General features: G+C 35.5%; 2 protein-coding genes across 10 annotated transcripts in view; both read left to right on the forward strand.

Annotated features, from left to right (window-relative positions):
• The first annotated feature begins 260 nt into the window (after positions 1 to 260).
• The window catches only part of LOC139973273 (cell adhesion molecule CEACAM5-like), a 178,505-nt gene continuing 153,897 nt past the window's right edge, over positions 261 to 24,868 (forward strand). For 4 of the 8 annotated variants that reach the window (XM_071979829.1, XM_071979831.1, XM_071979832.1 and 1 more), the window contains exons 1-6: positions 262 to 446; positions 2,171 to 2,266; positions 6,504 to 6,809; positions 7,825 to 8,115; positions 13,485 to 13,790; positions 14,823 to 15,113. In XM_071979829.1, the coding sequence (XP_071835930.1) occupies positions 2,191 to 2,266; positions 6,504 to 6,809; positions 7,825 to 8,115; positions 13,485 to 13,790; positions 14,823 to 15,113 (1,270 nt within the window). In that variant the 5' untranslated portion in view covers positions 262 to 446; positions 2,171 to 2,190. Of the gene's footprint in view, positions 447 to 2,170; positions 2,267 to 6,503; positions 6,810 to 7,824; positions 8,116 to 13,484; positions 13,791 to 14,822; positions 15,114 to 24,868 lie in introns of all 8 variants that reach the window. The other 4 variants (XM_071979833.1, XM_071979837.1, XM_071979835.1 and 1 more) reach the window with 4 other exon arrangements.
• On the forward strand, positions 17,684 to 24,171 carry LOC139973274 (uncharacterized). Of its 2 annotated transcripts, none has more exons than XM_071979839.1 (6): positions 17,684 to 17,934; positions 18,398 to 18,448; positions 19,208 to 19,282; positions 20,046 to 20,348; positions 21,342 to 21,413; positions 22,710 to 24,171. In XM_071979839.1, the coding sequence occupies exons 1-6, from the start codon at positions 17,904 to 17,906 to the stop codon at positions 22,886 to 22,888; spliced, it is 711 nt and encodes a 236-aa protein (XP_071835940.1). In that variant the 5' UTR covers positions 17,684 to 17,903; the 3' UTR covers positions 22,889 to 24,171. The 2 variants fall into 2 exon arrangements, with proteins under 2 accessions (XP_071835940.1, XP_071835939.1); XM_071979838.1 differs by lacking the exon at positions 22,710 to 24,171 and adding an exon at positions 21,965 to 22,299.

Below are 24,868 nucleotides of genomic sequence, written 5' to 3' on the forward strand. Positions count from 1 at the left end.
TTGCTTGTTTCCCGCGATTTATCTTGAAATCAACTGAAGCCTCAAGTTCTTTGTTCGTGTTGTTGTTGATTTTTGTTTTTCTGTGTCTTGTCAACACCATATAGGGTGAGACAAACCCATCTATCATATTTAGTAATCTCATAAAGAGAAACCATTGCTGCTGATACTATTTACACATGCTGATCATGACGATACATGCATTTGGACTTTGCACCTACTACTAGATCCTTTGTTATAACGCTGCCCAGTACATATATCATGACAGTAACTTTACGCTAAATACAACAGCATAGCGCGTTGCATTATACATCAACACGGGGAGCAGAACTTTGAGTTTCATTGTACGACACCTGGGTGCATTACGATGATATTTATAAAAAAAATTGTAGTTAAACATAGAGGATATTGCAGCATTGCTTGATACGATGTATTTCGGAGTTAACTTGGTAAGTTCTTATTTTGACTTTTTGTGTTTTTACTGGCTGCCGTATATGTTACTGTTGAGGCCACAATGTCATTCCATTACAGCTGCTCTCCTTATATGTTTATGCCTCGGTTCCGAGTTAACCCTTTATATGCCCATTGTGATCATATAATTGTCCCCCTGGGGGAAAATATTTACACATTGTAATTACTTAAAATCTGTTCATTTTGTCAATAGGGACCCCAAGTATTGACAGATAGGTATTGAAATGAAGTTTTAATTTTTATAATTTTTTTTTATAATTGAGCTAATTAGATATGTAAATATGCAAATGAGGTTATGATACAAACAATGCACTTTTTTTGCCCATTTGAAATTATTTTGATGAAATCTGCTGGACTTTTGATAGTTTGATGAGTTCAAGACATGTTATTTCATAAGTAAAATATTATTTGATGCTTGAATGTGAGGGATATGACTGATTTTCCCCCCTCCAAACAAACAAATGTATTCTGTAATACATTGGTAGCCACGCGTAACGTTAACGTGATAGATTAGCTAAGAGTGGTTATTATCAGCGGGGAACTGTATGTGCCTGAATAGGCTTATTTTTACTGGTTAAGTATTGGACTTGAGTTTATTTTCGCCATCCCTAGCCTCCAAGGGATCGGTTACCTATTGTATCGGTTACCTATTGATCGGTTACCTATCGGGTATGATACCCTGACAAAGGCAAAATGAATCACGTTGACGAAAATGATGTGTGAATGCGCATGCGTGTGTTTATTTATGTGCGATTGTTGCATTTGTGTGCTTGCGTTTGTTAAAGAACCTTAATGTTTTCTTCGGCGATATACTGATCTGAAATAGTCTGAAAACATTATAAACACGATAACTCAAGAAATAAAAGGGGAATGGACTTAATAGTTTGCATGTGCACCCACCTCCTTGAGTACAAAGAATTTATTGTTTATCGTAGAGAATGTTATATCATGTTTCCAGAGGTCATGGTATAAAACCCTTGTAAACGTAATAACTACAAAAGCAATCATTAGCATGCTTGGTATTTGGATGCAAGAACCATATCGTTTTCTACGAAGGTTAACAATTGCCGGTACATTAACTCAATTCAAATGTAAAGTTTGGATGAATTTCATACTTGGTACGTGGCTCCGAATCATTGATCTTATAAACACGATACCTATAAAATTATAGATCTTGGATGAACTTCATACATATTATGTTAATCCAACTTATCCAGTTTTAAGAACCGTCTCAGCATGTGGTTTACATGACATGATCTCATTTACGGGAAAATTGTAGTAAGGAATCACTGTTCAACTTTCTGGTTATTCTAACATGTAATGTAACCTACAATAGACCTACAAATAGTTATAATCCTCTTCTCCGAAATATGCCTAAGGGTTTATGGAGAGGTATTCAGATAAGTTTCTCATAAGTGTGATGAGCGTTTGTAGAAAATATTATCGTTGTTTTTAGTACACTATACGTTTATTAAAGGGGTGATTATCTTAAGTTCCCCTATTTAACAGAATACATACTTAACTAGCCCGTGGGTGCCTTTCGGAATCAAACCACAATTCAAACCGAAACCTGCTGTAGAACGTAGGTCACATTTACAGTGTGTGAAGGATATATGTAACAAAAATAAGGCAATCACATTAACCCGAAAAAAACAAAAGGAGTTTACATTAACTGTTCGATATTTACGTTGACACTCTCCAGGAAGGCGAAGACCTGGCGAGATGAAATGCTTCAACTGGTACACATCAGTTTCATATGTGTTAATTTCTGTCTGCCTGTCGAGTACTTCAGTACATGGTAAGTGTAAGATTTGAGGTATAATCAAACTTGGACAAATCAAACTTGAAATTATCACATAAGTCTACATCAAAATATCTTTTTTGATCTGACGTTGTATATAAACCTGTAAGCAAACCGCTTTTTACGCATAACGTGAGGGGACAGAAAACGATTGGGTACTGTTTGGAAAAAAAATACGAATTTCAGTGTTTCATCGAAACGTTTGGTTAATACACTGGAGGAAGCTGAATAGTATAGCAGTGCTGTAGAGGTAGTAAATCAGTCCAAGTAACCTCACAGCAATAAGTCAGTATAGCATACCTTCCTTTGTAATATAATTAAACCGCCAAACATATAACGGTGTAACTTGAATCTTTAAAAGTAAGTGGGCCTTACGTTCGATCCTAGCAGGATCTTCTTCAGAGACTGGATGACCAACGGTGTAACTTGCTTGTCAACTAGTTTGCGGATACTCAAAATTAAAAGAGATCATACTGGGGAGTCTCATTAGACAACTAGTAAAACAAGATGGTAAACAATGTCCCTGTATCACAATATAGCTAAATTTTGTACATTATCTTAATTTTGCTCAACGTATTATTTAACATTTCAAAAACGTTTATTTTTCACATAATATTGGAAACGTATTACAACTTCTTCAAAGGTGGTTTTCACAATAAAAATATTGCAATTTGATGCCCAGTGAAAAATGTAAAAAATAAACATACCACATGCGACCGTATGGCAAGCCGTTTTACTTTTTATTCAATATTTAATGATATCTTTAATTATTTGATGATATCATTAAATCAATTGTTGATATCAAGAATTCGAATTGTTGATATCATTAAACCAATTAATGATATCATTAATTCAGTTCATTTCTTGATATCAATAATTCATTTAATGATATCTTTAAAGCAATTAGTGATATCAAGAAATGATTTAAAGATATCTTTAAATGTATTTGTGATATGTACATATCACTAATTCGAATTGGTGATATGTACATATCACTAATTCAATTTAATGATATCAACAAATATGACGTCATATTTACTGATATCACTTATTCGAATTGGTGATATGTACATATCACTAATTCGAATTGGTGATATGTACATATCACTAATTCAATTTAATGATATCAACAAATATGACGTCATATTTACTGATATCACTTATTCGAATTAGTGATATGTACATATGTACATATCACTAATTCGAATAAGTGATATCAGTAAATATGACGTCATATTTCATGATATCAGTAATTCGAATTAGTGATATGTACATATCATTAATTCGAATAAGTGATATCATCAAATATGACGTCATATTTACTGATATCAGTAATTCGAATTAGTGATATGTACATATCATTAATTCGAATTAGTGATATCATCAAATATGACGTCATATTTACTGATATGATATGTACATATCACTAATTCGATTTAATGATATCAACAATTATGACGTACATATCAAGAATTCGGCCATATTTAATGATATCATTAAATATGGCTGCGATATGTCTGGTTATACGGCGTAGTCTCAGTAACTCATCCGTAAATAGGCCTTATGGAACTAAGCTGGTGGTAGTTGGTATGGGTCTATTGCAGTGCAGTATACATTACATTAGTTATACGGTAGGCTCAATACGTAAAACTGCTCTTAATATGGCGGGGATTGAAGCTCAACCAGTTCTAGACAGAATATAATGCACTAACCGCACTGCACTGTACTTCCCGCCTCATAATCCCAGGCGCTCAAACTGAGGGCGTAATTGATGATATCATTAAATATGGCCGAATTCGTGATATGTACGTCATATTTGATGATATCATTAATTGGAATTTATGATATCATTAAATATGGCCGAATTCGTGATATGTACGTCATACTTTTTGATATCATTAATTTAAATACAGATATCTGAAATTGAATTTATGATATCTTGAATTGAATTATTGATATCTATAATAGTTCATCTATTTTAAGATATCACAAATTCAATTCTTGATATCAGAAAGTTTAATTATGATATCATCAAATAAAATAATGATATCAATCATTTCCTTGCACCAATTAATGATATCATCAAATATGACGTACATATCATTAAAACAATTTCAGATATCATTAAATAATTGTTGATATCATTAAATAATTGTTTATATCAATAAATACTGAATAAAAAATAAAATGGCTTGCCATACGACCGCGAATACCTTTAAACTTTCTTGCCAAGGCAGAGCTAGAATATCACATAATATACTTAACTAAACTATCATCATACTGCTACTCGGAGTTTCACGGGTACGGCTAGCGCACCGATCATCAGGCAACTGAACTGATCAACACAGGCTATTTCGGTTTCAGGCGTGTGTGTTTACGGTTGCCATGGCGACAGCGCGATAACGGCTCTGTTCATTTGTTGATGCATCTGTCCTTCGATTGTATTATGGCTAGCTTCTCTTACATGCATATATTGCTTGATCCTGATTCGCGTTGGTGTGTGTCGGATTGCTTCAATATGTTCCATTCAATAGTGTAATAGCTCCCCTTGCTTTTCAGTGCCCAGATCTGCTTGGATACATCTGTCTCCTTTTCATATTTTTTGTTGGGAAACGACTTCGTGTGGTTGCGGTACCTAGATTTAAAATCGCCCCGGTGAGCCCAACGTATGACCACGAATCGGGACCGGAAGTGACGGTGGCTTCGTACACAATTGAATTGGATAAGCACTCTCCATGCAGAGGGTAGGCTCCTTTATCTCGACAGTTGCAAGTTTTGGTGGCATTTGTTGTTGGGTTGCTTTCCCGCATTATTCTGGTGTTGTGGGACTTGATGATGGAATCCATGTTTTTCATGCAACTGTAGCTCACTTACATCGTGTTTCTGTTGAAGATCTTCCTCAGCTTGCTCCTACGTGGAAAGTGCCTATCTATGAGCTTGAGGAACTGTGACCCCAAGTTGGTTTCCACGTTCCTACTAAATGGTGGGTTGAACCACGTGATCTTCCTCTGACGGTTCTTTCTTTCTTTCTTGGGTGTTGTTGGTGCGCCCCCGTCGTCGTATGAGATGGTACGTTCGTACCCGCTTTTCTTTAGCGCTGCGTTGTAAGGCGATATGCCATGCTGAAGACTCCCTCTTTCGACGAGAGTTCCCTGATCCCCTTTTCAATGGCTGTGGGAATGTGTTTGGTGATGGTGGGTGGGTGGTTAGATTTGACATGTATGTAGAGCGGCTCGTCGTTGGGCTTCATGTATGGTTTGCGAGTTCCAGATTCTAGGTCCAGGGTTGTGTCAAGGAAGTTAGTCGACTTTAGGTTCGGCTGGGCCGTGATGTTAAGTCCATGCGCCTGAAAAATCTTGACCAGCTCTTTTCGGGTGCGGTCTGCCTGTCTTCCAGAGTGGATTCGCAAGACGGCAAGGCCGTCATCTCTGTAGAGGCCGACACTGGCCACCTCTAGCTCCGCTTCTAGTTGGTGTAGTATGTAGAGGCCTACCAACTCACACATTTCTGCACCATCGCAAGCACCATCGCAAGCACCATCGTATGCTATATATATATATATATATATATATATATATATATATATATATATATAATATATTCCCTGTTCTAGATTTGTCAACTCATAATATATATATATCGTTCGAATCCCAGTGGAGGTTGGAAGATTTTCACTGTTCTGGATTTTCCAACTCATTACAATCACCATGCCAGCCAAACTTTCACTTCAGAAATGGCTTCATTCTTTTAGGACTCACAAAGCTAAGGTATAGGAATCGAACCATGGCCTTGTGGCCGTTGTGCTTGGCTTGCCTCAAAAAAAATGGTAATTCTGTGTACATTGTCAGATCGGTGCACTCTGTACAATTGTAACACGCCCTCACTGACATTTATAGAAAGCATTTAATAGGTATTCACACTACTATAATCATTTCGGTTTAGGTGTTGCCGATTTAGGTCTGTCACATGAAGGTCCAGGGTTCGATCTGCGTGTGTGCGTTGTTGTTAATACGCAGACTGGCCAGAATATATTTATATTTATGATTTTTTTAAGATCGTGGAGTGCATTCGTTCATGTTTATCGAACTGTACTGTTCACAAATTGTTTTCTTTATTTTTCGTTTACTATTTTTATGAACATATACATTTTAATATTATGTCATGCTGTACAAGCCAACGATATTCCCTATATAATATGGAATTATAATGTGTTCGACTTTCTTTCATATTACAGAAAGCTATTGTCCGTCTCAAGTGAGTGGTCTTTATGGGGAAGAAGGAATGATCAGCTGCTACTTCAGACCTAATTTTCAAACGATAATTTGGTTTGATGAAACTAGCACGCGAGACCCTTTGATTAGATTAGAGCATAGTACCAAAAGTGGCAGAGGCTACGATAGTGGCAAATATGACGTATTACAAAATGGATCCCTTGTCATAAAAACTATTGACTTCATAAATGAACAGCAGTATATAACCGTCGCTGTTATATTTGGATCTACAAATATTACGGAGTTCTCGATTGTATTTTTTGTCATAGGTGAGTTGCCAACCTGTTACATTATTTTCGTAAACGGTATTGCTAAGAAAAAAATTATGTAGCTTTCACAACCTTGCATGATTCAACAAAATCTATAACGTAAACTGTATATACAGTAAACCTCATGTATTTACGCTAATCTTTAAATGTTGAGACTAAATTGAAGTTTTAAATTTGTACAAATATATTTATGGTTACCTTATTTCATGTGTAGTGCAGGGCAATAGTGTTATCAAACACGGGGGAAAGGGGAAGGTGAGGTATATGCTTTCAAAGTCAAAAACGATTCTGATAACTGTAACCCATACATGGTGTTATATTAATTGAAAAGAAAGTATTTGATATCTCGCGGGTTTTGCAGATTTATCTGGGAGGAATCTGTTCCGTAACTTATGCCTTATTTCATCTGTCGTAACAGCTAATTAAATGTGAACTTGTAATTTGAACACAATTTGTGCCTTTTAGTTAAAAAGAAAACCCCTTTTTGAAAGTTAAATTTAGTATCGCGACTCACCGTGTAAGCAAGGTAAACTTATCAAATTAGGGCGTTAATATTTGACTGCTAATATGAGATGAAATTCAATTATTTATGTTGCAGCAATATCGTAGAACAAATTCAGTATAAGGCATATTAACACTACAGTTAAGGTACACACATGTGAGCAATGCGTTACTTGCCGGTACCATGGCACGTGCTACAGAATGAAATAATGCAAATGAGTGTAGCATTATCGACCTGAAAAGTTTTACGACAATTCTTTAAAATATAATACAATATAGGAACAAATTGAAACGATGACCTTTGCTTTGTCCCTGCTATTTTATTCAATATAGTTAGAGCTTTTCAAAGCGTTTCACTTACAGAGTTTAGCTGTAGCGTATACGTTTTGTAATGGTTCCGGTACTGCACAGTTTTCAAGCAGCCCGGATCGCAACTTCATGTCTTTATCTTTATTATAATTGGAATAAGAGAGCTGGGACTGACCGTTAATGGTTTCTTATTCATATCTAACAGAACACTGTCCAACTCAACAGAGTGGCTTCTTTGGAGAAAAGGGAAATATTATTTGCCATTTTAAGCCAAATTTCAATAAGGTTTCGTGGTATTTGGAACAGGATAAACCCCTGCTTCAAATGGAAGGATCCCACATCTCTGGTTCGGGCTACGAGAGCGAGAAGTACAGCGTAACACAGAATGGATCTCTCGTCATACATCGTGTTACTGAAGAAAACAAAGCCATCTACACAGTGATTTTAATTGATGCTTATAATATCTCAACTGTTCATCGCGTGGAATTTAAGCTAGGTAGGTGATGAATGCAGTCTCATATTTGATTCCATTTTGAAGATTCGGTGTATAGTTTATGACAAATGATTTTCCATTATACAGACAAACAAAATCAAGTTAGTGATAAATGTTGAAAATCCAAACCGCGGAACACACGTGGTTTTTATTGATTATGCATATAACATATGAGTAATTAACACGAAAAGTATAGTCACTTCATCAGTTCGTGATTAAAAATTAATTTCCAACTATAATTTAATTCTACCAAGGTTAAGAAGTGTCTTGGTTGTATAAGTTTACGACACTATACAGAACAACCACTTCGATTCATAAAATCCATTTTGTTAAATGGTTTAACTGAGACTTTCCCAACTTTGTTTTCATATTCGTATGAGTAATTAATTTGTTGTACCTCTATCCCGTGATGAAGATGCCCCCTTTGTGTTGATATGGAACATTGCCAAAGCGTTTAATAAAAAAAAAAAATAACACCCATTGCAATGCAAGCCTCTTGATTGTTGTCACATTGACTTGATCTGTCACATATAAAAGAAATATTTGCTCACATGGTCATTTTAAGCAAAAAGTCGAAAATAAAAACAGCCAGGGGTTGGGTTAGTTTGTTCTTTATTGAATTATACTATAATGAAAGGTCTATTACAACATGTTTTCAGCTTTATTGTCAAGAAAGTGCCTCCCAGAGTTCCAATAAGGAGTGAAATTTGCCACAAACAGCGCCCTCTAATACTTTTTAGTGACATTGTGTGACCTTGATAAGCATTGCGAGTTCGTGAAATGATGCATATGTATTATAACAGTATATTTAGACATGCTCTTTTCTTCTCTTTTTCTTTATATTTCTGAACTTTTTGATCTTTAGAAAAGTGCCTTGGTACCCTTTGATGTTTGTTTCTCGTGGTGGCCTGCTATTTCAATGGAGATCCATGCATTTTCTAGCGTGCTCTAATATGTTACCTTATCCCACTTGATCCTTACTTCTGGGCCTGATCTGAATGAGTCATTAAATATATATTTATTTCTAAGATATGATATGTGAATTCGTTTGATGAAACCAAGGAAACAATATAAATATGTACCAACTACATAACAAAAGAACAGTGTTATTTGCAGTCGACCTGACAATTTACTATATAGACACACACACCCACACACACGCATATATGTATGTATATATATATATATATATATATATATATATACATATATATATATATATATATATATAACCCTAAAGTGTACAGTACCAGGACACCGTCAAAAAACCCACCTTGGATGGACTTTCCATTTAAAGCCACATATAAGTCTTAATGCAAATGCGTCGTTAAGGATAAATTCATCGAAGACTGGAGGGATTGATAGCAGTGCATGGAACTTGGATCGCATCTTTTATGCAACTCATTGACAGATATATCAGAAAAGCGATAGTAACTGTGTCTTCTTTACGTACTTCAAACAATTTATAGTATGATAGAGGGACACTTGCATATGTCCCCCTATTCACAGTTAAGAGTACAGTACATATGTTCACATAATGTGTGCATTTATACAACTCTCCGATCGGTTTACGGTTTAAGTGTGTGTGTGTCATTCATTCATTGCATGTCATAGGAAAGAATCTTATATAAAAAAGTTGACTGCATTATCGGCAATTTTAAGCAATAAATTTGCTCAAAATATAACCAGCTAATGTAGAACTTTCAATTGTCAGTATACACATTTTATTAGATTATAACAACACTATTTTCCAATGTTACGGTGTGACAAAAACCCAAATTATGGTAAAGATTTCTTGATTAGAGTTCGACCTATTAAATGATAATCAGCTTTACCGAGTACCGATTAGTTTCTGTGACAATCGGGCCGATGCCTATTACCTTTAGTGGATAAGCAGTTTTATTTTAATATTTCATTGAAAAAGATAACACAATCCCGAACGTTTGCTTCAAGTTTTGCCATATGCAAGGGAAACCTTCCGATGGAACGTTGTTTAAACGATCATACACAGTAAGTCAATGGCGCTTCTCCATTGACATTACTACACGTGGGAAAACCACACACTAAAGTCCCATTGACGTTTTCGCTGGAAATCAGACATGCTTTAGTCGGTAAGTTTAATTACTGCAAAGGTGATATTTTAGCAGGTATAGTACATTAGGTCAGGGGAAAAAAGTTGCTTCGGGTTTTTCGCAAAAATATGCGTAAGAATATTTGCCTAATCAGTGATTAGTAATCACAAATGGTAATGCTGTAGAACTACCGAGGACTGTCGCCAAACATTTCTAGGGAATTTTAGGAGTATTTGGCGCCTTGATTTCATAATTTTATGGCATTTGTAGAAAATTGGGCGTATTTTCAAACTAAACAGTTATTAAGCTCAACAGTTCTCTACCCAGACTAGCCTAATGTGCGTAGAACTCACAATGAACAAAGCGTAACGTCACTCTCACTTTCCAGTTTTCACCTACGGTGAAATGGCCAAAGTGGTTTAAAAGTATATTGATTTGGTTTTACATTTACTCGAAACAATTAATCTTTCATATCAATCGTTAATATTAAACCTGATAACAGGAGGTTTCGTTAGATGCGAGAAGCGAAGTGAAAAAAAAAATAATAACGTCGTCCCTCTAAGCTTATCGCGAGTATACTGTATGATGTTAACTGCTAAAACTGGATAGTATATCGAACAGCATTAGTACAAACTCGCGTGAGGGACTTGCGATACCGCTTCACGGCCGATTAGCGCACCTTCCCCGGCTATGAATAGCGCTGAATCGAACTTCTCCCGTTGTAGTTGTGGAGAATCAAAAGCGCGTAAAATACAATCCTTGATGTGGAACTTAATAATCGGTTCCAAATAATCGGTAGCGCAATGGATTTTGCCGATGCCGGTTACTGATTGTCTGATAATCGGCCCGATGCCGATTATCTAACCTATTATCGGTCGAACACTATTCTTGATCAGAAAATGCTGTCAATGTATAATTAGCAAAAGTTAGTCTTTTACGAAGTTCTAGTCTTAGCAGTCTGTTTGTAGTGTTCATGGCACACTTCTACCTCTCTTATCTGTGTAGCTTTAACCTCAAACATAGCTTGCTCAGATTTTTCCACCGAGGAAAACCTAATTAGCTTGGTCTTTTACAAAGCCAGTATACTTCAGGCATACTGTGGTCACCACATGACATTAAATTAGGGTACAAGTTGCATTATAAGAGGCATTCTTTTGTTGGTGGGGGGGGGGGTGGGGGTGTGGGCGGCTGTATTTATGGGTGTGAAGGTTTTTTTGCCACGGATTTTATTCAGTAAACTCTTGGCTCTATTGTTGAACCACTAGTGTGCATAGGGAGTAAAATGTTGGGGTTGTGTGAGTGGAGGTGGGGGGCAGACTTGTGACTATCTTGACGGATATGGCTTTAATCCATTTGGCTAGATGGAAGATCCATGTCTAGCATATTCAATGACATTGGTCAGCAATTCATCAATCATACATCCTTTCCCTCCCCCATCACAGCCTATGTTCCCTAAGCCTTTTTCAATGTTACAGAAACACAATACATATGATCACATTTTGCACAAATTGTGATTGGTAATCAGCCAGCTGCACAGGGAACTGAGGTCTACTTTATACTATTACTAATTCTAGGCTAGTCAATAAAGCATTTCGTAAAGGAATTAATATCTAGCAATTGCAAGAAAGTATTACGGTATTACCTAGGCTTCCAAAGTCAATCTCGACGGCTCTCATTTTGATAGTGCAACATGGATACCGCGCCGATTCGCGAACAAAAGTTAGGTTTACCGTTCTTGCTTGCATATAGTGTGAAAACTTGCGGCCATACGGACAACACGTTTACCTGTACACACGTCCATATGAGCTTTACATTACACTTAGCGACATTGCGCGGTGATGACGTCACAAGGTTTGTATACCAAAAGAAACTGCGTCAATATGAACATGGATATCAGTATATGTATCACCGAAAGGGATAGGGATCGAAATTGTGACTTTCAAGGTCACAGTTCCATTGGTCAGTTTTACCAGCATTAAAAGAGCATCGATAGTAAAACATATACCGATAGGACGATAAAATAAACGAGATATATCTTGATGGGTCCCTAATAGCTAAATTTTGCACAGGTCACATATACTACTACAAAATTTGCCAAGCTATAAATATCCATTCAGATGTATAATCGTCCAATCAAAATAAAGGGGTGTAGAGGGCAGCATCCACGATCAATGGGTACTAATTACCTGTACACCGAAGCCCTCATAACAGAATGAATATACCCTTAAACATTAGGGGAACACGAAAATGTTCCCCTAACGTTACTGTCCCTCTAAGGTAGCAATTTTCAATATGCAATGGGCACCTAATGTGCACTTTATATAAATATATATATATATATATATATATATATATATATATATATATATATATATATATATATATCACATAGAATGTTGGTCAATATTCACAAAGAGTGCTCTATGCCAAGGCAGAGCTAGAATATCACATAATATACTTAACTAAACTATCATCATACTGTTACTCGGAGTTTCACGTGTACGGCTCGCGCACCGATCATTAGGCAACTGATGATCGGTGCGCGAGCCGTACACGTGAAACTCCGAGTAGCAGTATGATGATAGTTTAGTTAAGTATATTATGTGATATATATATATATATATATATATATATATATATATATATATATATATATATATATATATATATATATATATATATTCCCTGTTCTGGATTTGTCAACTCATTATATATCGTTCGAATCCCAGTGGGGGTTGGAAGTTTTTCACTGTTCTGGATTTTCCAACTCATTACAATCACCATGTCAGCCAAACTTCTACTTCAGAAATGGGTTCATTCTTTTAGGACTCACAAAGCTAAGGTATAGGAATCGAACCATGGCCTTGTGACCGTTGTGCTTGGCTTGCCTCAAAAAAATGGTAATTCTGTGTACATTGTCAGATCGGTGCACTCTGTACAATTGTAACACTGACAATTATAGAAAGCATGTAATAGGTATTCACACTACTATAATCATTTCGGTTTAGGTGTTGCCGATTTAGGTCTGTCACCTGAAGGTCCAGGGTTCGATCTGTGTGTGTATTTTCTTGTTATGGCGCAAACTGGTCAGAATATTCATATTTATGTTTTTCAAGATCGTGTATTGAATTCGTTCATGTGTCTCGAATTGTATACTGTCCACAAATTGTTCTTTTTTTTCTTGCTTTTACTATTTCTATGAACATATTCATTTTAATATTCATGTCATGCTGTACAAGCGAACGATATTCCCTACATAATATGGAATTACAATGTGTGCTCCTTTCTTTCATATTACAGAAAACTATTGTCCGTCTCAAGTGAGTGGTCTTTATGGGGAAGAAGGAATGATCAGCTGCTACTTCAGACCTAATTTTCACACGATAATTTGGTTTGATGAAACTAGCACGCGAGACCCTTTGATTGTATTAGAGAATAATACCAAAAGTGGCCGAAGCTACGATAGTGGCAAATATGACGTATTACAAAATGGATCCCTTGTCATAAAAACTATTGATTTCATAAATGAACAGCAGTATAACACCGTCGCTGTTAAAGTTGAATCTACGAATATCATAGAGTTCTCGATTTTATTTTCTGTCATAGGTGAGATTCCAACCTGTTGCTTTATTTTCGTACACGGTATTGCTAAGAAAGAAAATTTATGTAGCTTTAACAGCCTTGCATAATTCAACATAATCTATAACGTAAACTGTATTTACAGTAAACCTCGTGTGTTTATACGCTAATCTTCAAATGTTGAAACTACATTGAAGTTCTTTTTTGTACAAATATAGTTATGGTTACCTTATTTTATGTTTAGTGCAGGGCAATAGTGAAATCAAAATCCGGGGAAAGGGAAAGGTGGGGATAATATATTAGAAAATGCTTTCAAAGTTACAAACAATTATGATAACTGTAACCCATGCATGATGTTATATTAATTGAAAAGAAAGTATTTAATGTCCCGCGGGTTTTACACATTCAACTGGGAGGAATCTGTTCCGTAACTTATGTCCCATTTTCATCAGTGGTAACAGCTAATTAAATGTGAACTTGTAATTTGAACTCCATTTGTGCTTTTAAGTTAACAAGAAAACCCCTTTCTGAAAGTTAAATTTATATACCGCGACTCACCGTGTAAGCAAGGTAAACTAATCAAAGTTTAGAGCGTTTATATACGACTGTTAATATGAGATGAAATTCAATTATTTATGTGGCAGTAATATCGTAGAACATATTCAGTAGGTATGTTAACACTACTGCAAAGGCACACACATGTGAGCAATGCCTTATTTGACGGTACCATGGCATGTGCTACAAAATAAAATAATTAAAATGAGTGCACCCTTCTAAACCTGAAAAGTTTTAATGACAATTCTTAAAAATATGATACAATATTGGAACAAATTGAAACGATGCATTTTGCCTTAACCCTGCTATTTTATTCGATATAGTAGGAGCTTTCCAAAGCGTTTCACTAACAGTGTTTAGTTGTAGCGTAAACGTTTTGTAATGGTTCCTGTACTGCCCAGTTTTCAAGCAACCCAGATCACAACTCCATGTGTTTATCTTTCTTATACTTGGAACAAGAAAACTGGGACTGACCGTTAATGGTTTCTTATTCATATCTAACAGAACACTGTCCAACTCAACAGAGTGGCTTCTTTGGAGAAAAGGGAAATATAATTTGCCATTTTAAGCCAAATTTCAATAAGGTTTCGTGGTACTTGGAACAGGATAAACCCCTGATTCAACTGGAAGGATCCCACATCTCTGGTCCGGGCTACGAGAACGAGAAGTACAGCGTAAAACAGAATGGATCTCTCGTCATACGTCGTGTTACTGAAGAAAACAAAGCCATCTACACAGTGATTTTAATTGATGCTAATAATATCTCAACTGTTCATCGCGTGGAATTTAAGCTAGGTAGGTGATGAATACAGTCTCATATTTCATTGCCGTTTTGAAGATTCGGTGTAGAGTTTATGACAAATGAGTTTCCATTATACAGACAAACAAAATCAAGTTAGTGATAAATGTTGAAAATCCAAACCGCGGAACAAACTTGGTTTTTATTGATTATGCCGATAACATATGAGTAATTAACACGAAAAGTAGTCACTTCATCAGTTCGTGATTAAAAACTAATTTCCAAGTGTAATTTAATTCTACCAAGGTTAAGAAGTGTCTTGGTTGTATAAGTTTACGACACTATACAGAACAACCACTTCGATTCATACAATTATTTTGTTAAATGGTTTAACTGAGACTTTCCCAACTTTGTTTTCATATTCGTATGAGTAATTAATTTGTTGTACCTCTATCCCGTGATGAAGATGCCCCCTTTGTGTTGATATGGAACATTGCCAAAGCGTTTAATACAAAAAAAAAGATAACGCACATTGCAATGCAAGCCTCTTGATTGTTGTCACATTGACTTGATCTGTCACATATAAAAGAAATATTTGCTCACATGGTCATTTTAAGCAAAACGTCGAAAATAAAAACAGCCAGGGGTTGGGTAAGTTTTTTCTTTATTGAATTCTGCTGCAGTTGAAAGATATGTTACAACATGTTTTCAGCTTAATTGTCAAGAAAGTGCCTCCCAGAGTTCCAATAAGGAGAGAAATTTGCCACAAACAACGCCCTGTATTTCTTGACAGTGACATTGTGTGACCTTGCAATTGATAAGCATTGCGAGTTCATGGTATGATTCATATGTATTATGACAGTATATTTAGACAAGCTCTTTTCTTGTTTATATTTCTGATCTTTTTGATCTTTAGAAAAGTGCCTTGGTACACTTTGATGTTTGTTTGTCGTGGTGGCCTGCTATTTCAATGGAGATCCATGCATTTTCTAGCGTGCTCTAATATGTTACCTTATCCCACTTGATCCTTACTTCTGGTCCTGATCTGAATGAGTCATTAAATATATATTTATTTCTAAGATATGATATGTGAATTCGTTTGATGAAACCAAGGAAACAATATAAATATGTACCAACTACATAACAAAAGAACAGTGTTATTTGCAGTCGACCTGACAATTTACTATATAGACACACACACCCACACGCACACCCACACGCATATATATATATATATATATATATATATATATATACATATATATACATATATATATATATATATATATATATATATATATATATATATATATATATATATATATTGTTACGTTGGAATGCGAGAGGTCTCGATAATTAATGTTTAACGAGACACAAGCCTGGGTTTATTTCCGTAAGGGAAAAAGACAAATTGACGAGTCTAGAGAATTTGAATAAGAACGTAAAGTATATTGCACAATGGAGTTTGAACCAACAACAACAAATGGTAATTACAAAGATATAGAAAATTACTCACAAGCTTAACAAGATAGGATACACTTCAAAACACGCTGGTCTCTTCCAACGGCGATATCCCTCCGCGGCCACGACCTTGATGACGACGATTCTCGGTCCGCTGTACCGCGAACATCACTGGTCCTCGACGAAGTTTCTCGCGATCCCAGAAACAGCAGTCACCTTCTTTCCGTCGATGCTCCAAAATAGAAGACGGACTTCCAGCCACAATCGAGTGAAGCACAAGTCGAACTTCTCGCCGACTAAATATTACCAGAGTCAGTCCAAAATCAGCTTTATAGCCACCAACTCCTGGCGTAACGAACTTCCTCAACGGAGACAGAAATTCTTCACCTTCTCCGAAATAAAGACTGAAAAACTGTATTCACAGCAAAGTCCTCTTCAAACTTCTGAATGGAAGTGTAGAATCAATCTTGGTATCGATATCTCAATCCTTCAGAAACTACTGGCAGTTGAGCACTGACGATATATAGTAGAATGGTATAATATGTGTCGTCACTTGTATTCGTACAGAAACTGAGAAACTCTCCGATCTGGGCGGGTTTTTATACGATTCGCCAGGTCAAGAATCATCTAGATCTTTCTCGATACACCTGAGTAACAACTCGACCCAGTTTCTCTATTCTTGGAAGTCCTTTGCATATCTCGCGAACATTCCAGAGAATCCACGAAAATGTGTGCACAGCTTACACGCGATTTCACGTAAACCGACGCTAACCCGAGACCAGCGTGTCATCATAAGGAATATACCAGAACAATCGTGCATTATAACATTCTGACACGGTAACCCGACCTAATTTCTCAAATATTGATTTATCACGTAGGCAATTTCAAATACTTTCTATATTATAACATAAGGTTCCTTACTAGCAGTGACTAGCGTAAGGCTACAATGGGCCCTCGTAACAATATATATATATATATATATATATATATATATATATATATATATATATATATATATATATATATATATATATATATATATATATATATATATATATATATATATATATACATATATTATTCATATATTAAATTTTGTCTTCATTTTTTACAGAGACTGGTTGCTGGGGTAGACAATATGGCTACTGCGGAAAAAAGGCATAATTAATTGTAACTTCGAGCCAGGTTATGGAGATGTATATTGGTATGATGATACTATCGAGTATACATCAATTATTAGATTAGAGAACGGAATTAAATCAGGAAAAGGTTACCATAGTAACGAATATGACGTTTCACAAAATGGATCCCTTGTCATTAAGAATGTATAGCTCAATCATGAGCGGGAATATAAAGTCATCCGATATGACGGGGAACACCAAATAATGGAATACAGAATCACGTTTGCTGTCATAGGTGAGTGCTTACGAAGTTCATACTTTATATCCGTGTGCTAAATAGTACCAAGAACGCCGTAATATAAATACAAAATCATTGAACATTAATTAACAAATAAATCACTATAATCTGAAAGTAAATACACTACTCCCAAAGTAGAGTATAAACGAATAATCGAAAATACAGGATTTAGTTGTCGACCAATTGAAGACACCCTTGCACTTAGTTGCTCACCACAGAGTAAATGCTAGCAAATTTAACTGATAGAGTGAAAGCTGTAAATCCATTTAGAGCTAAATTGGTATGAATTCCCTCTCTGATAAGAGTGGCTTTCAGTACAAGAAAAATTTGATCATCCTTTACACTCCCAAAGAAGGACTTTCCATTGTTTGCAATGTAAATTTAACATTCCATATGAATGTTACTTGTTTTAATAACTGTCAAGAATGAAAACATTTTGTTTATCTATATGTGTTTGAAGGGGCAGGAGTTACATACTGTTGGTCCAATGGAACGGCAGCTACCAATCCAGGTAAGAACCAGAAACGATTAAAATATAGTAATTCACGCTGTGTACAATATACATTTCAAGAACAGGTAAATGTATTTACTAATAGTGTCTTTTTTTGTTATATATTCTAATCTTCAATTTCAAGAGTGTCCAGGAGGACCACTATAACCTGGAAAATTCCAGACTTCTGTTCTGTGCCAATTTAGCTCTGACGAGTGAAAGAACTCATTCCTTTTAGAACTTGATTGACATTTAAGTTACTCTCTGGTAAGAGTGACTTTCACTTCAGTAAGTTGCGATCCATAGAGAGTAAATTCTCAATTCGCTGAAGTTAAATGCGTGCACATCCTTTATGAATGTTATTTGTCTATATTGACATATGAGCATATTTGTTAGTGCTTCACTCCAGCTGGGAAAATATGTAGTGCCACACTGAACCCTCTTGAAATTGTGTTATACAATAGCAAACTCAATATTCACAGCTTCATCTGTAAAATGTGCCAAAATTGTGCCAAAAATGTGAAAAACACCACTGTGTAGATATATATATATATATATATATATTGCCTACTTTGGCGTCTACTTCTAAAGTGTATGCGAAATTATAATGTAAAAATGTTGCCAGTGAGTTACCAACCGTTTGCTTTATATTCGTGTTCAAAACACGCAAAATAAACATAGCATCACACATAAACTTACAACCGAGAATCAAAAATACTGTTTTTAATGTTAGTTCAAAAGTAAATTCTCATCGCTATCCGCCATCGCTCATAATTGCAGAGACTGATAATTCACCCAGTGAGACCACAGAGCCCCAATTCACTACTACATACACAACGGAAACTACCAAACCAGGTAAGATCAAATATGACCTTATACCGAAATTGGAAGTGCGCAGCAGTTTATTGAATGCTCTTCTTTTAAAGTAATGATGTTTGTTGAAGTTGGGGCTGGGGTTCCTCCTCCGGAAGAAAAAGTGACAAGTTGTAGGTCAAATGGTTCATTCTGAGGCATAATAAGACTGTAAATTTTGTTGGTATAAGTAGCCATAAAAACGTTATCATTACACTGATCAAATGAAAGGGCTGTAGCAACACTTGCACCTAGATTTCTTATATCCCTATGTTTGCATTCCTGTCACCATAGAAAAGGGGGGGGGGCGAAAAGAAAAAAGGCCTTCGTTCTGCATTTATTTTCTTTGCATTTCTCTTCGGCGGAGCCGTTGACTTATAAAGAAATATCTTAGATATATGTGAACAGCTATTAACAGATTAAGCAGCTGTGGGAAACGGTGAGAAGTAGATTATACGGATCTCATGAATCGTTTCTCCTCTTCTGTTCGTGATTTCTCTCATATTCAATCCTTGGTGCAATATCACATTTTGTGATGCCAACTTAAAAGCAGTAAATGTCGGATGTGCCTACCAATTTCATAGAACTGAATTTCTAACTTGCTCTGCAATAAGCGTTGCCGTTTTCCTCGCTTCTTACTTGGAACCCTAATCTATATTAAAGCTGTGATTGGTACATAATGAGATTTCAAGATGTCACCGACGATGTATTCTCACCGTATTTCAATGTATTTCTCATCTAAAATTTCAAATCTTTGTGTTTGCAGAGAATCATTGTGCACCTCCCAAGCATGGCTACCTCGGAAAAGAAGGCATCATTAGTTGCAACATCGATCAAGGCATGAACGTATACTGGTTTAATGAAACTGACGAGTACCATCATTCATTTATAAGAATGGAGGACGGATATATAACTGGATCTGGTTACAAAAGCAATGAATACGACATATTACAAAATGGATCACTTGTTATCAGGAATGTACAGTACAAACATCAACAATCGTACCAAGTCACATTTCCTTTCGATATTGGATCCCAAGTTGATTTGCGTGTTGACTTTTTGGTCATTGGTGAGTAATTGTCAAGTTCATATAAACTGTGTATCCATGATCAGAATGGTGCCAAGAATCGCCTGAATTAATATAACACCATACAAAGTAATACAAAATGATCTCCAAAACACGTAATTTAAGCAAGTAATGAGAATTCAAACTTTAAGAGTGTTCAGGGTTATCACTATAAGCTGTTCTGAGTAAACTTAGCTCTGAAGAGTGATATCACGCACTCTTGTGAGACATTAATAAACATGAAGTCATTCTTTGATAAGAGTGACTTTAACTTCTTTAGTCAGTAATGATCATCTTGAACACACCAAAGAACGGATTCTCATTTCTCGAAATTATGGTGTGTACATCCCGTATGATTGTTACTTGTATTTATGTGCCATTCAAGCTTATATACAATGTTTATATTTCCGTGTCCATGTAAAGCGAAATCTAACAAAACAAGGTAAAAATTGAACTTCTGCTGATTGAAAGTATAGTTACTTTATTAGTTCTTAGACTTTAAAACTTATCCTTTGAATATACCAATGAATGGATCGTGTCATTTTAAGAGACGTCTGTATGCTGGTTCGAAATATCAAAAACCCGTTCGGCCAACATAGTCAACTTTAATTGCCGAAATGTTGTGAAAAGGTGCTGGTGCTCCTACGCGAACAGTTAGGCCTACAGTCATTTAATGCAAACATATTGCCTATAATATATTATTCACAAGTAATGGGAATTAATCTTAAAGAGTGTTCAGGGTGACCACTATAAGCTGGTCTGAGTAAAATTAGCTCTGAAAGAGTAAAATCATTCACTTTTGTTAGACATGAAGTCACCCCCCTGATAAGAGCGACTTCCACTAGTATATTTAGATCATCTCGAACACAACAAAGAACGAATTCTCATTCTTCGTAATGTATGGTGTGTACAACCCATAAGAATGTTTCTTGCCTTTAATTACCTGTCACATATAAATACATACTTTTTTATTTGCGTGTCCATTTAAACCGAAAGTTCCGACGACTTCAAACAGCGGTAGCACGTTACCAAGTGAAGTGACCAGTATTGTACAATCTACCAAAGTAGGTAAGAATAAATTTAAAATATCAATCAAGTTCTTGGTTTATATACTACTTTAAAACTAATGAAATGCTCATGGACTAATTTTCTCTCCTTTCAGAAGTTATCTTTTTTTTTTATAAAACGTGCTTTAAAAGTTGAATCCTGTACATTCGTGGTTATTTAATCGGAATCTCCATAAGCAGTTTTCGGTTGTCACTGTGTGCAGACAATCTCATTCATAGTTCGGTAATATTTTCAACTTACTTCAAATGTTCAGGAACGTTCAAAGTGAATGATGATCCCACATGCATGGACTTTTAAATTTTGTAAAGTTATTAATTACTTACAATATAATTGTATGTGAAATTATAATGATGATGGTAATAACGACAGTGTTAACATTTTGCCAGTGAGTTACCAACCGCTTGCTTTATATTCGTGTTCAAAAGGCGCAAAATAAACATATATAGCATCACACATAATTTTACAACTGAGAATCAAAAATACGTTTACTGTTTTTAATGATAGTTAGATAGTAAAATATCATTACAACCCGCCATCACTGGTAATTGCAGAGACTGATAATTCGCGCAGTGTGACCACAGAGCCCCAATTTATAACTGCATACACAAGGAAACTACCAAACCAAATAAGATCAAATATGACCTTATACCAAGTTGGAAATGTGCAGCAATTTATTAAATGCTCTTCTTTTAAAGTAATGATATGTGAAAAAGTTGGGGCTGGGGTTCCTCCTTCGGAAGAAAAAGTTAAAAGTTGTAGGTCAAATGGTTTATTCCGAGGCATATTAAGACTATAAATCATGTCTCTATAAGTAGCCATAAAAACGTTATTATAACACTAATCATATAAAAGGGCTGTAGCAACACTTGAACCTAGATGTCTTAAATTATATTTACCCGTATCATGTACAAGAAATTATTTGTTAGATATTCGGAATGTTTCCACAAGATATATGATGTGATATACCGTACTAAATATTGTAAACCATCGGTCTGCAACCTTTTCAGGCCACGAACTAGCCAATGTTTTTAGCAATCAGTCTCGACCAATTGATTTTCACGATATCGCACAGAACAATTTTACTTTTTCTGTCGGCATTCAGCAAAGCCAAAACTAATGTTTACAGTTTTCAGCGATTTCTGAAACGACCCCGCGCCCCATCGACAAGTCCCATTGTTGTGGATCATCGGTAAAACTATATACAACGTTATATTCTATGTATATCGTTTTATTATAATTTAACGAAATATATTGTGAAACATTTTCTGGAACTGATTCATTGTATTTTATCAACAGAGGATTCCAACAGAGCATGGCTACATTTGATATGGATTGTCGTCGTCGTCGCCGTCGCCGTCGTCGTCGTTGTCTTAGTAGCAAGCAAAAAGAGAGCACGACCTTTCACAAATCAGGAGGGAAATGGAAACAACGAAGGAAACGAAGAAAACATTCCAATGAGGGGCAGTAGTCCATGATGACAATGCTGAGACGTAGTTTTAGTAATCGCCGCTGGTCCGTATATATATATGAGCAAAACATTTTGAAGCAACGTTTTGTGTACTATACATTTGTAATATTGTCCTCTGCTCTGCTGTAACCATGTGACTATATGTCATCTTGGTATTCAGTGGTAACTTGTGGAGTTGTAACATGGGTTTTTGCTTTTTACCCGATCGTTGAGTTAATTAGCATGGTCCGCTAACATATTCACCCACAGAGCCGTATATATATATATATATATATATATATATATATATATATATATATATATATATATATATATATATATATATATATATATATATATATATATATACCAGCCATCATGAGGAACGAATTTGTGTACATGCATCGCACTTTAAACAGTGAAATCGTGCAGAGTGTTAGAATGCATTATATTATGTTTTTGTATTGCATAAAAGACTAAGGCGTGCCTTTTTAATCAAAGAATTTTAATACAAGTTGTCAAATGTACCTGTAAGCAGCTAGGAGGTGGTAAGGCGAGGTCGTTGAAGCCGAATCCAGTATGGGAGATTTTAGTGTTCTTCTACGAAAATTAAAACAAATATTTAGACACATATTTATATAGTAAGGCATATTAAGGCTGCTGAAAAATAATTTGTATACATGCAATCAAGTTGTTCAAGTTTCTTTGATTTAAACCCTTCCTTTCTACATAGCGTACGATATGTATGGTGACACCATAGCAGATATATCTTGAACAGCTTTATTAATATATTGTTGTAATGTACGTGAATAGATTTCAATAGTTTGTTTGGTTCCCAATGCGATCTCTATTTAGAATATCATCGTTATGCGCCTATTTTATAACAATATTATTTTTAAGTCTTAGCTTGAGAATGTTATCCAATACTGCGTAACCTCAGCATAACAAAATTAGATGAAGACGCAGAAGAATTCGGGAATTTCTCCTTATTTTATACAGCCTGGATGAGTAGGTCACCTAACACATAAAGGGTTTTGTTTTATCTTTGGACGGAAAAAAAGAAAATAGAAATAGATTTATCACTATCAGTGTCATCATCGTCGTCGACGCTCTCGTCAAACATCAAACATAATTCGAACTCTGAATTACAAACCTAGTGTTTTAAGAACTGAGTTATCCAGCCCTTTGTTTGTGGCCATAGGCTTATATTTTTCGGGCAAGCCGTTACAGCCCCACCCCCAAATCAAATTAGGCTCCTACGCCTATATTTGTGGCAGTCACTATGTAGCTATTTGTTTGCTTATTTTGACTGACCTTATATTCCAGAGGTCACTGGTCCTAATCGCGTTCTAGCCATACATTTCGTTGCTTTTTCAATTGTGTACAAATGTTCCAGTCAGCATTATTTATTTATTTTTAATACATTTCAAACAAGTAAAATTAAAATATTGTAACTACCGTACCAAACAGATAATCGAACAATTAGGGGAATGTGTAGGACTAGGATCTATATGTTATTGTGTCGCGAACTCTTCTCATTGGATGATGCAAACTCAAATAGACTTTAAATAGATTGCATGCAAATTTTGCAAAAGTATTCGCAAATGTAAAATCAACAGTTTTGTATTAAGATATGTTTTTTTTAAGAGATATTTGGATGCAAAAATAGGTGCAGTAAGTCTATAGCAAATACATATCCTCAGAAATTTGTTAGAAAGGTATTATAATTTTGCAGAGGAAACTCAATTAATTGCTTTAGAATACAATGTTAATTTTCTGTTCAAATTATAGAATGTCGTAAGCCACCGAATTTAGAATTACAGTCAGCTTCAAATTTACCAAACCCATACTAAAATTTTCTGGAATTTATAAACAAATTATTTTCTTCTGCTTCAACATGTGTACCCTTAACGTGTGACTCTAATGGCAATATTCGAACAGTAGAAACTCAACTCCCTCCCAACCGCCAGCGTAATTTATTTCCAGTAGGGTTCGGTGTATTTATCAT

This window comes from Apostichopus japonicus, chromosome 9, assembly GCF_037975245.1.
Source record: "Apostichopus japonicus isolate 1M-3 chromosome 9, ASM3797524v1, whole genome shotgun sequence".
In the NCBI taxonomy this organism is placed as follows: domain Eukaryota; kingdom Metazoa; phylum Echinodermata; class Holothuroidea; order Aspidochirotida; family Stichopodidae; genus Apostichopus; species Apostichopus japonicus.